Source organism: Scyliorhinus canicula, chromosome 2 (genome assembly GCF_902713615.1).
Source record: "Scyliorhinus canicula chromosome 2, sScyCan1.1, whole genome shotgun sequence".
Classification (NCBI taxonomy): Eukaryota; Metazoa; Chordata; class Chondrichthyes; order Carcharhiniformes; family Scyliorhinidae; genus Scyliorhinus; species Scyliorhinus canicula.
In genome coordinates this window covers 205,264,624-205,277,248 of record NC_052147.1, presented here as the reverse complement: position 1 = coordinate 205,277,248, position 12,625 = coordinate 205,264,624, and the positions used below count along the sequence as shown (strand labels likewise).

General features: G+C 44.9%; 1 protein-coding gene across 1 annotated transcript in view; it reads right to left on the bottom strand.

Annotated features, from left to right (window-relative positions):
- The window catches only part of LOC119961901 (neurabin-1-like), a 182,302-nt gene that overhangs the window by 29,337 nt on the left and 140,340 nt on the right, over nt 1–12,625 (bottom strand). The window contains 6 exon segments of the mRNA XM_038789410.1: nt 18–213; nt 465–513; nt 516–535; nt 1,300–1,381; nt 2,410–2,752; nt 11,139–11,290. Of these exon segments, the coding sequence (XP_038645338.1) occupies nt 18–213; nt 465–513; nt 516–535; nt 1,300–1,381; nt 2,410–2,752; nt 11,139–11,290 (842 nt within the window).

The following is a 12,625-nucleotide window of genomic DNA, read 5'->3' as shown; positions in this document are numbered from 1 at the left end:
AATTATTTTGAACTCACTTTATTTCTTGACATCTCCTTGTCCTGTTCACAAATGTCGTGTGAACTTGAAGGTGAATGAAGGCTACTGTTGGAAGAGGCAGCTTCCTTACGACCATCCCCAAACCAAGAAAAAGGCATGCAAGTTGGTATGGATGTAACTGAATCTGCAGTAGAAAGGTTACCACCTGAGCCCTCAAGTATTTCTTTAGATCCTCTGTCACACATAAAAAAATGCAGAAAGATCATTCTTTATATGTTAGTCACATGAACTGAACAAATGATGAGAAATACATGCAATGGTCAATCCTACCAAAATTATTAATTTTATAAACGCAAAATGCATGCAAACGCCATTGATAATGATTTAGACAACCATCAGGTGACAGTTTTGCCAAACATTTGAACACTTAAAATCTGAATATATAGGTCGTTAATGATGACTATTGTGTAAATATAGCAGAATACCTGCTATCAAGAGAAGTTCTACGATCTTCTTTATCTAATTTCTTGCCTTTCCACCAGATTTTCTTAATCCACTTTTTTTGTAAAAAAGGGGTGGGGGAAAGAGAGGAAGGGGAAAAAAAAGGTTATGCCATTAGAAAACATTGTATGTATTCACAAGCACTGCCAATCAGTTCATATTGCAGACTAAAAAAAACCAAAATTATGTTCTGAATTTTGAAATACTTTCCCCTCCCAAATATTGTTTTTTTTTTCTTTTCATGCCTTTCCATCCTGATAGAAGATGCGTTAACATTGTTATTTGTTTAGTTTGGGTTACAGGAGAAAAAGTGAGTCCATGATTCTGCTGTTGATAAATCAGATTTAGCAGTCCAAGTCACAGAGCCAGCACACACACAATGGCCCCCAAATCCACATGCAGATACCAGTTGAAAAAAACCCAACAGTTTAAAATTGCCAGCTGGGATAAGAGGTGCCTGGATAAGACAGGTGATGAGAATGAAAAAGGTGGCATCCTGGATAACTTACTGTTTGCTGAGGATTCATAAGCAGTGGACAGCAAGAAGATTGTTGGAGAAGAAATAAACACATGCACGTATAAAACAAAAATAGCTAGGGCGGAAACAACAATGCTACTAGATGAAAGAAACTGAGTTTGCCCACAGAATAAACGTGGAGAGAGAAACTTAAGCTCAGCATCAAGCAACCGAAGATTCAACACTTCCTGACTGTGTTTGAAATATCTGTGACAGAACTGTAATATCAATAGTATCCATTATTAAACAATTACAATGCCTATCATACATCAAAGGTTCCTCATAAGCAATGATGATCATACCCAAAATCAGCAAATCTTCTTTTAAGCTTTCCTGATGTATTTTCATTTCCATAGACTGTTACTTCTTCATTTTTCTTGTCTTCTGTTAAAATAAAATCATTGGGTAAATTTTTTCTCCCAACTTTTAAACAACAAATTATAAATTATCTATAAACCACGTTAAGTGCTTCAGGCATAGTGGTGTATGGCAATCAAAAATATGTACAACTTGACAAGATGCTTCAAAATATATTCTGATTTTCATGCCAAAAATTACAACTGCAGTTAATACAATTAGGGATCAGTAAAGCAAATATGCCCACTATAATAGGCTGTGGGACAACCACAGGAGATGCTTCGCTATGCTTTTCATCTTGCACCAACTCATTAGGAGCAAAAGAAAACTGATTGTGATCCAGTGCAAAGATCACATCACCGGACAACAATCAGAAAAAAGGCTTTTTTCCTGCTAAGTAGCACTGAAGTACTTAAGTCTTACACAACCTAAAGACATCCCTATGCACTTCACAGCCTACTAGAGGTACTACTAAAAGTGCAGTCATTGCTGCGCTGCAGGAAACATAGCAGTCGGTTTGTGCACATTAAGATCTTCAAAATAGTGCACGGAATCATCTATCCACCCGAGGGGTAGATGGGTTCTCTGTCTACCCCCTATTTGAAAGAAAGCCTCTTTGATCGTGTAGGACTCCTTCGACAGTGCAGTGCTGCCTCCACGCAGCATTGTAGCCTAGAGTTTATGCTCATCTTCAGAGTAAAATGGAGGGCGGCACTGTTGCCTCACTGCACCAAGGTCCCAGGTTCGATCCCAGTCCTGGGCCACAGTCCTTGTGGCGTTTGCAGTTTCTCCCAGTGTCTGTGCGGGTCTCCCCCCACAACCCAAACATGTGCAAGGTAGGTGGATTGGCTACACTAAATTGCTCCTTAATTGGAAAAAAAGTTAATTGGATGCATATCATTCACAATTTAGGAAGTGCAACTGAATAGCAATTTATTTCAATTACTGCACGATGTTTTCTCAGAATTACTGGACATGATCATAAAAGCAGTCAATGAAGTCACTATCTAGACATTTCAGTTACCTAGTGATCAGAGAGCATTACATTCGTTTACCATTGGTCTCTTTTCCTTTGCCTTTTGTTTCTCGTTTCCTCATCTTTGTAAGAAATGACTGAGGAGGACTTGAAGGTTCTGTGACTCTAGAAAGAGAATGCTTTGAGCGTGTACTGCTCTCATCTATCTTGTGAACTGGAGAGGAGCAAGGCGATGCAGATGAACTTTGATCATGTAAGCTGTTTGTGCTCTGCACATCGTGCTCTTCATCTAATGCTTCATCTTTCATTGGTCCAGGGACAGACAAATCCTCAATAGCTTGCAAAGAATCCAAGCTACTCAGGACACATGAAGCTTCTGCTTGCTGAACTTCTTCATTTTCCTCATAATTTTCCTCATTATTCTGATAAGGAAAAATATTAATTGGTTAGCTAATATATACAAATTGAAGTTTTTAACAAAATAACTAACCCTTTATCTGAAGTAAATTAGTCATGGACGATTCAGCAATAGTTGGTCAAATTCAGTTTCTCCAGATAACTATTTCAAAAAGGAGATCAAGCGATATAAGAAAAAGCAGATAATTCTCTGCAAAAGATCAATTTTGAGGCTGATATAAAGCACTAATTTCCTTAACAACATTTTGAAACTGTTGATTTGAAAAATGAATGGTATTGAACTTTGAAAAGTTTAAGCAACAGATGCTGTGAACTGAGGTCGTAATATGATGTCCAGTGACCTGATATCATCTTACAACGTTGGTGTTTGAAAACACTATCTGTTCTGCAATAGACTCCCATTGGCGGTCAATGGCTTGATATCATAAGAACTTCTCAGCAGAGAAATACCAACACTCCAAACATCTTGGAATAACCAATGCTACACAGAGGCTTTGGATTAAAAAGATGGGACTGAGGGGGTGGTGTGTCCAAGTGAGTGGACATTTATAAACATAAGAGGGAAGTCAAAGTCACTAGTAGTGTGCTAATTTAGGTAAAGCAAAGTGCGACAGGAAGGGGCAAGTGTTTAATTATAATAGTGCTTCACTGAATAAAGTCAACTGAAGGAAAACTTGAAAAATTGAAAGGACTTTAACTGAATTCAAGCATTTGTAACAAAATAGATGAATTCATGGTTAATAGATTTAATCTCACAGCCCTTACAGAGATGCGCTTGGATGGTGCCCAAGACCGAGAACTAAATACTCCAGGATACTTAATTTTTTGAAAAGACACAAATGGGGGGGGGGGGGGGGGAAATAAAAAAGCGGCTTTCTGTGGGGATGGAGCTCTGACACGGGCCACCTCGGTAGCAACGTAAGTTGGCTACTGAGCGGATGCGAGGTGAGGGGAGGGGCCATGGTCCTTGGAACCTGTATGGACAGGTTTCAGTGGGCCTGGGAGGTGTGAATGGTAGGGGGATGGGGTTGATACTGGGCGAGATGTTTGAGAGGAAGTGGTTGAGGGGTTTCTAGGAAGGGGAGGAGGGGTAGGGACTGACAGTGACTGGGGCAGGGTTTGGTTCTGCCTGCTGTCCGGTGCCGGATTAGTGGCTATGGTGGATGGGGGGTGGGGTGGGGCACGGGGACACCCCCAGTCAGGGTGGTCACATAGAACATAGAACCGGGGGGATCTGTACCGTTGGGACGGTCTCCACCTGAACCGATCTGGAACCAGTGTTCTAGCGAAGAGGATAAATAGGGTGGTCAGTAGGACTTTAAACTTCTGAGTTGGGGGGAAGGGAAAGTGAAAGCGACAGGGAGCAGGGAGTTAAATGGCAAGATACGCAGGAGGATAACATGTAGGCAGGTGGATTTAAGCTTGAGGCAGACTAGGAATGCAACAAAAAGGAAGGATAACTTTGGACATCTTAGGACTTCCAATATCTGTACTGATAAGAAAGTTAACATTAAGGCACTTTACCTGAATGCTCGTAGCATTTGTAACAAAGTAGATGAACTAATGGCACAGATCATCGTGAATGATTATGATGTGGTAGGCATCACAGAGACATGGCTGCAGGGGGTTCAGGACTGGCAGTTAAACATCCAAGGATATACAACCTATCGAAAAGACAGGGAGGTGGGCCGAGGGGGTGGGGTTGCCTTGTTAGTTAAGAACAAAATTAAATCTATGGCACTAAACGACATAGGGTCGGATGATGTGGAGTCTGTGTGGGTAGAATTGAGGAACCACAAAGGCAAAAAAAACCATAATGGGAGTTATGTACAGACCGCCTAACAGTGGTCAGGACCAGGGGCGCAACATGTACCGGGAAATAGAAAAGGCATGTCAGAAAGGCAAGGTCACAGTGATCATGGGGGACTTCAATATGCAGGTGGATTGGGTAAATAATGTAGCCAGTGGATCCAAAGAAAAGGAATTCATGGAATGCTTACAAGATGGCTTTTTGGAACAGCTTGTCATGGAGCCCACAAGGGAGCAGGCTATTCTGGACCTAGTGCTATGTAATGAACCAGACTTTATTAAAGATCTTAAAGTAAGGGAACACTTAGGAAGCAGCGATCATAATATGGTTGAGTTCAGTCTGCAGTTTGAAAGAGAGAAGGCAAAATCGGATGTAATGGTGTTACAGTTAAATAAAGGTAATTACGAGGGCATGAGAGAGGAACTGGTGAAAATCAACTGGAAGCAGACCCTAGCAGGGAAGACAGTAGAGCAAAAATGGCAGGAGTTTGTATGCATAATTGAGGACACTGTACAGAGGTTCATCCCCAAGAAAAGAAAGATTATCCAGGGAGGGATTAGACAGCCATGGCTGACAAAGGAGGTCAGGAAATGTATCAAAGAAAAAGAGAGATCCTATAAAGTGGCCAAAAGCACCGGGAAATCAGAAGATTGGGAAGGCTACAAAAAGAAACAGAGGTTAACAAAGAGACAAATAAGGAAGGAGAGGATCAAATATGAAGGCAGGCTAGCCAGTAATATAAGAAATGATAGTAAAAGTTTCTTTCAATACATAAGAAACAAACGTCAGGCCAAAGTAGACATTGGGCCAATTCAAACTGATTCTGGAAGGCTAGTGATGGGAGATGAGGAAATGGCTGGAGAACTTAATAAGTACTTTGCGTCTGTCTTCACAGTGGAAGACGTTAGTAATATCCCAAAAATTATAGAGGGTCAGGGGGCTGAGTTGAGTATGGTTGCCATTACAAAGAGATGGTGCTAAAAAAGCTAAAAGGTCTTAAAATTGACAAATCTCCTGGCCCCGATGGGCTACATCCTAGAGTTCTGAGGGAGGTGGCTGAAGAAATAGCGGAAGCGTTGGTTGAGATCTTTCAAAAATCACTGGAGTCAGGGAAAGTCCCGGACAATTGGAAGATCGCTGTTGTAACCCCCTTGTTCAAGAAAGGATCAAGACAAAAGATGGAAAATTATAGGCCAATTAGCCTAACCTCGGTTGTTGGTAAAATTCTAGAATCGATCGTTAAGGATGAGATTTCTAATTTCTTGGAAGAGCAGGGTCGGATTAGAACAAGTCAACATGGATTTAGTAAGGGGAGGTCGTGCCTGACGAACCTGTTAGAATTCTTTGAGGAGGTGACAAGTAGGTTAGACCAGGGAAACCCAGTGGATGTGGTCTATCTGGATTTCCAAAAGGCCTTTGATAAGATGCCACACAGGAGGCTGCTGAGTAAGGTGAGGGCCCATAGTGTTCGAGGTGAGCTACTGGCATGGGTTGAGGATTGGCTGTCTGACAGAAGGCAGAGAGTTGGGATAAAAGGTTCTTTTTCGGAATGGCAGCCGGTGACCAGCGGCGTCCCACAGGGTTCAGTGTTGGGGCCGCAGCTGTTCACCATATATATTAATGATCTGGATGAAGGGACTGGGGGCATTCTAGCGAAGTTTGCTGATGATACGAAGTTAGGTGGTCAGGCAGGTAGTGCTGAGGAAGTGGGGAGGCTGCAGAAGGATCTAGACAGTTTGGGAGAGTGGTGCAGGAAATGGCTGATGCATTTCAACGTGAGAAAATGTGAGGTCTTGCACTTTGGAAAAAAGAATCCAAGCATAGACTACTTTCTAAACGGTGAGAAAATTCATAATGCCAAAGTACAAAGGGATCTGGGAGTGCTAGTCGAGGATTCCCTAAAGGTAAACATGCAGGTTGAATCCGTGATTAAGAAAGCGAATGCTATGTTGTCATTTATCTCAAGAGGGTTGGAATATAAAAGCAGCGATGTGCTACTGAGCCTTTATAAGGCTCTGGTTAGGCCCCATTTGGAGTACTGTGTCCAGTTTTGGGCCCCACATCTCAGGAAGGACATACTGGCACTGGAGCGTGTCCAGCGGAGATTCACACGGATGATCCCTGGAATGGCGGGTCTAGCATATGAGGAACGGCTGGCGTTCCTGGGATTGTATTCATTGGAGTTCAGAAGGTTAAGGGGAGATCTAATAGAAACTTACAAGATAATACATGGCTTAGAAAGGATGGACGCAAAGAAACTGTTTCCGTTAGGCGAGGAGTCGAGGACCCGTGGGCACAGCCTTAGAATTAGAGGGGATAAATTCAAAACAGAAATGCGGAGACATTTCTTCAGCCAGAGAGTGGTGGGCCTGTGGAATTCATTGCCGCAGAGTGCAGTGGAGGCCGGGACGCTAAATGGCTTCAAGGCAGAGATAGATAAATTCTTGATGTTGCGAGGAATTAAGGGCTATGGGGAGAATGCTGGGAGGTGGAGTTGAAATGCCCATCAGCCATGATTGAATGGCGGAGTGGACTCGATGGGCCGAATGGCCTTACTTCCACTCCTATGTCTTATGGTCTTATGGTCTTAACATGCGAGAGTTGGGGGGACTGGTGATGCGAATAAAGGTTTTCTCGCACTTGAAGAGTTTAAAAACTGACGTGGTGCTGTTGAAAGCGACCTATTTGACAGTGAAGGACCAGATGAAGCTGAGGAAGGGCTGGATGAGTCAGTTGTTCCACTCAGGCTTCAGATGGAGAAGGTGGTGACTGATCACGGAGGCAGGTATGTAATACTAACAGGTGGGGCTGGTTTAGCTCACTCGGCTAAATTGCTGGCTTTTAAAGCAGACCAAGCAGGCCAGCAGCACGGTTCGATTCCCGTACCAGCCTCCCCGGACAGGCGCCGGAATATGGCGACTAGGGGCTTTTCACAGTAACTTCATTGAAGCCTACTCGTGACAATAAGCAATTTTCTTTCATTTTCATTCATTCATTGGAAGGGAGGTTGGTGGAGTTGGGTTTGCGTATAAGCCCCAAATTGGTCCGATGTAGGATTTGGATAATACTGGGAGGGGACTTGAACACAGTTGGATTCAACGATGGACAGGTCCAAGCCGCATTCGCTGACCCCCTCAGTGTTGGCCGCGTTTATGAAGGAGATGGGAGGGATGGACCCGTGGAGGTTTTTGCACCCACGGGACAAGGAGTATTTGTTCTTTACGCCAGTACACAATGTGGACTCGAGGATTGATTTTTTTTTGTGATGGGGAAGGTTCTGTTAGCTGGGTTGAGAAAGGCAGAGTATTCTGCGATTATTAATTCGGACTATGCTCCACACTGGTCATGGAGAAGAGGTCAGCTCAGAGGCCAGCGTGGAGGTTCGATGGGGTCTGTTGGGGGACCCAAATTTTTGTATCAAAATGGGGAAGCCGATTGAAGATTATGTAGGGTTTAATAGCAATAGGGAGGTTTCGCCATCAGTGACATGGAAAGCGTTGAAAGCAATAGTGAGGGGTGAGGTCATCTTGTTTAAGGCACAGGTGGTCAGGGAGGCAAGGGGGAGCGGCAGCGTTTGATGGAGGAGATTTTGGAGACAGATGCCATAAAATTCCACCGGAAGGAATGGAGGACCCAACGCTGGGTCTTCTGCTGAGGAGGAAGGAACTACTACAGGCGAGGTTTGACCTTCTGTCCACGGGAAAGGCAGTTCGGCAGCTGAGGCAGGTGAGGGGAGTGGTACATGAGTATGGGGACACAAGCCACTTGTTGGCAAGCCAGCTCTGCCAGCAGGCGGCGGCGAAAGAGATTGTTTGGATCAGGGATGGGATGGGAGAGCTGGTGGTGGCACTGTAACAGCAGAACAAGGTTTTTGAAGTTATACAGGGATCTGCATGAGGTAGAGCCACCAGAGGATGAGTTGGATATGGGGAGGTTTTACGGCGATTGGAATGTCCCGAAACAGGAGGGGGCAGGATTGGAGGAGCCAGTGGGGGTGGAGGAAGTGCCCGTGTCGATAGGGAGAATGCAGACGAGCAAGGCACCAGGTCCGGATGATTTTCCGGTGGAATTTTATAAAAAGTTAAAGGATACTTTGGCACTGCTGTTTGTGGAAATGTTTGAGGATACAATGGTGAGGGGGGCATTGTCAGAGACAATGGGTCAGGCATCCATTGCATTGCTGCTTAAATAGGACAAGGATCAGGTGGAGTGTGGGTCCTACAGGCCATTATCTCTGTTGAATCTTGGCAAAGGTGCTAATGCTTAGATTGGAGTTGTGCCTTTCGATGGTGATCGGGGAGATCAGACGGGTTTAAGAAAGGGCAGGCAGTTGTCGGCAAACATACAGCTGCTTTTGAATGTGCTGCTTTCTCCAGCAGAAGGAAGGGAGTTGGAGATGATGGCATCACTGGATGCTGAGAAGGTGCTTGATCGGGTGGAGTGGAGTAATCTGTTTGCTATGTTGCAGAGGTTTGGGATTGGGCCTACGTTTGCGGCATAGGTGAAATTGTTGTGTAAGGATCCAATGGCATGTGTGCGAACAAATGAAATTAATTCAGGGTACTTTCCGTTGCACAGGGGAACGAGGCAGGGCTGTCCCATGTCTCCCCTCTGTTTGAGCTGGCGCCATAGCGTTAAGGGGCTCAGATAAATGGAAGGGGTTAGTGGGGGAGGAGGCGGTGTGGCACATAGGGTGTCCCTATACGTTGGTGATCTGCTGTTGTATATTTTGGACCGGAGTCTTTTTTGGGGGATGCAATACGACTGCTTAAAAGATTCAGGCATTTTCAGGCTACAAGCTGAACTTGGGTAAAAGTGAGTGTTTTGTAGCGTCTTCTCCAGGGGCGAAGGTTAGAGTGGGGGTGTTGTCATTTCAGGTGGCAACAATCCACTTCAGGTATTTCTAAATGCAGGTGGCTTGGGAGTGGGCACGGTTTGGTAAATTGAACTTTACGAGCCCGTTAGGTAGGGTTAAGGCGGATCTGAGGTGGGATATACTTCCCCTGTCGTTCGCAGATCGGGTGCAGGTGGTGAAGATGAATATTTTGCCGTTGTTTTTATTTTTATTTCAGTACTTGCCGGTCTTTTTGCCTAAATCATTTTTTAAGGGTGTGGATAGGTTGGTTTCATTGTTTGTCTGGGCAGGTAAGGTGGCTAGAATTAGGAAGACTGCACTTTAGAGGGGCAGCAGGGGTTGGGCCATTCAAACTCCTTGCACTATTATTGGGTGGCGAATACAGGGGAGGTGTGGGGCTGGAGTAGGGCGATGGAGGCTTTGCGGGTGAGGAGGGAGGCAGGTTCCTGTAGTTGGGGTTGCGGGTGCTGACAACTGCACCATTCCCGTTTACCCCAGGTAGATATTCGGGGAGTCCTGTGGTGGTGGCCACGCTGCAAATATTGGCAGCACTTGAGGTTAGGGGCGGGGTCGAGGTTGCTGCCGATCTGAGGGAACCATGGGTTCGATCTGGGGCGGATGGGTGCGAGGTTTCGGGAATGGGAAGAAAAGGGGGTGAAGGAGATGAAGGACTTGTTCTTGGAAGGCGGTTCGCAAGTTTGGAGGATTGGGGGTGAAGTTTGGGTTCCCACATGGGGAGGGTTTTAAGTACATGCAGGTGCAGGATTTTGCAAAAAGGTCTTTCCAACCTTTCTGGTTGCACCTTTCTCCTCATTGCTGGAGAAGGTGTTGTCGGTAATGAGGCTGGAGCTGTCTCAGCGGTTTATGGGAGAATTTTGGAAGAAGGGGTGTCCCTGGAGGGCGGTCAAGGCCAAGGGAGGAGTCGTTCGGGTTGGCACTGGAGGAGGGATTGTGGTGTGAGGTACTGCGGAGAGTGAATGCCTCGACCTCAATTGCGAGGCTGAGGTTCATTCAGCTACACAAGACGCACCCGACATAGTTGAGGATGAGCTGGCTATTTGAGGGGTAGAGGATATTTGTGAGCGGTGTGGAGGGGCCCTGCCCGAAGTTGGCAACATTTTGGAGGTTGTTGTCCAACATCATGTCAGCAGTCTTGCATGTGGATTTGGAGTCTGGTCCTCTTGGGGCCATATTCGGGGTGTCAGACCTGCTAGGGTTGCAGAGAGGAGGGGAAAAGATGTTTTAGCCTTCATCTTGCTGATTATCTGAAAACACATTTTGAGTACAGGTTGAATATCTTTATCCAAAACCCTCAGAGTCAATGTGTGCTGGATTTCAGATCATTTTAGTTTATGGATACCGCATATAGGCCTACTTGCATTACAGTGGCCAAAGGTTAGGCTAGCTAGACGAAAGTAAATAACATGGCTAGAAAAGTAAGAGGTACCACTGAAAAACAAATATAGGGTGTAGTTGGCGAGATTAGTGTCGGTTCAGGTTGGGTCCGAGACTACCTGTGCCAAAGATTGTTGAGGTTTAAAAAAAAAGTGGGTTTTGGATGTGCTCAGTTTTCAGATTTACAGATAAAGGATTCTTGACCTGTACTAAATTCTCAAGTTGTTTATTATCTACTTTGTTTAATTATGATTAATTGGAGTGTGGAAAGATTGAATTAACTGCATTAAAAATGATCAGCCAAATATATATCAATTTACATTGTCGTTACCTGAATATTTTCATAGTCATCTCCTGCTTCAAACGACTCCTTCTGTTTGAACCTAGATGGAGGCTGCCTTTTAACTTTTAAAGCAAGTTGGGCTCTTGCTTTGTGTGAACTCGTATCTAATCGCTTGGTTTCTGGAACAGCCTCATCAAAATCTGAAATGTCAAAATAATTTACAACGGCATTTGGAATTTTAGAAGTTAGTAAAATATCAAATTTTAGACAGGGTTGGGTTAAAATCAAACCCAAGGGGGGAAAATCTTAATCTGGCTCTTTTTTTGGTTTCAACCCTGTCTTCAGAACTTGCACATATAATCAAAACTCCACTGAAATGCAAGAATGTTCCATTGGTGAAAATATAAACTTCTGAAAGTGACAATAAATTGAGACTGCAATCTGCTTCCTCCAGTAATTCAGGTGAATGTGAAAGACTCCTGGAAATAATTTGGAGAAACGGGGTTTTCTTCCAGTATACCCTCTTGACCAACAAAATCTAACTAACTTGTCTGTCATTATTGTAGTTCAAAATAGAACATTGTGTATGAAGCTCTCTGGGATTCTTTCTGCATCACCAGCCACACCCACCCACCAAGGTGAAAGTTCCATGCAAACACGCAAGCCCTCATCTACTCCTGCCACCCGCAAAACTGAAAGTACCTTTCTCCACTAAGACAAATATTGACACCCATTTGTCACTGCTCTTCCTTGGGCCCTCACTCATCCCTCCTCACCCAAGTCCCTTTCCCCCTTCCACTCACTCTGCCATCTACCTCTCCTGCTTTTGTTTAATTTATCTCAGTCTGCACGATCATAGAATTCCTACAGTACAGAAGAAGGCCATACGCCCATCGAGCCTGCACTTCCCCTCTGAAACAGCACTCTACCGAGGCCCACACCCACGCCTTATCCTCGTAACCCCACCTAACCGTTGAACACTACAGGACAATTAAGCATAGCCAATACACCTAATCTGCACATTTTTGGACGATGGGAGGAAAACAAAGCACCCAGAGGAAACCCACGAAGAGACGGAGAGTGTGTGCAAACTCCACACAGTCGCCCAAAGTCTGAATCGTACCTGGGTCCCTGGCGCTGACGCAGCAATGCTAACCACTGTGCCACTATGCCGCCCTAACCCAATGACTGCCTGGACTCCGCAGAGAGGGTTTCGCGTGGGCTTCGGGACTTCGATTTTGCGACCAAATGCGGGTCCCAAGATCACACTTGCCAGAAATAAGAATGATTCAGTGATCTTCCCAGAGGCAGCCACCTGATGCCGCTAGCTCAATCAAAGGCTGCCATTTGGACAGCCAGATGTGGCTAAGGCAGGTAGAAGATCATGAGTGCCTTTGAGGTGAAAAGATAATTATTTTGTTTGGGGAGGGAACGGGCGGTGGCGGCAAGCCCGAGTGGAGCGAAACCACTCCATTTGGATTATTGTAGCCATAGGTGTGACATTGATGCCCATGGCCCCGCTTGAAGGCTCTGCT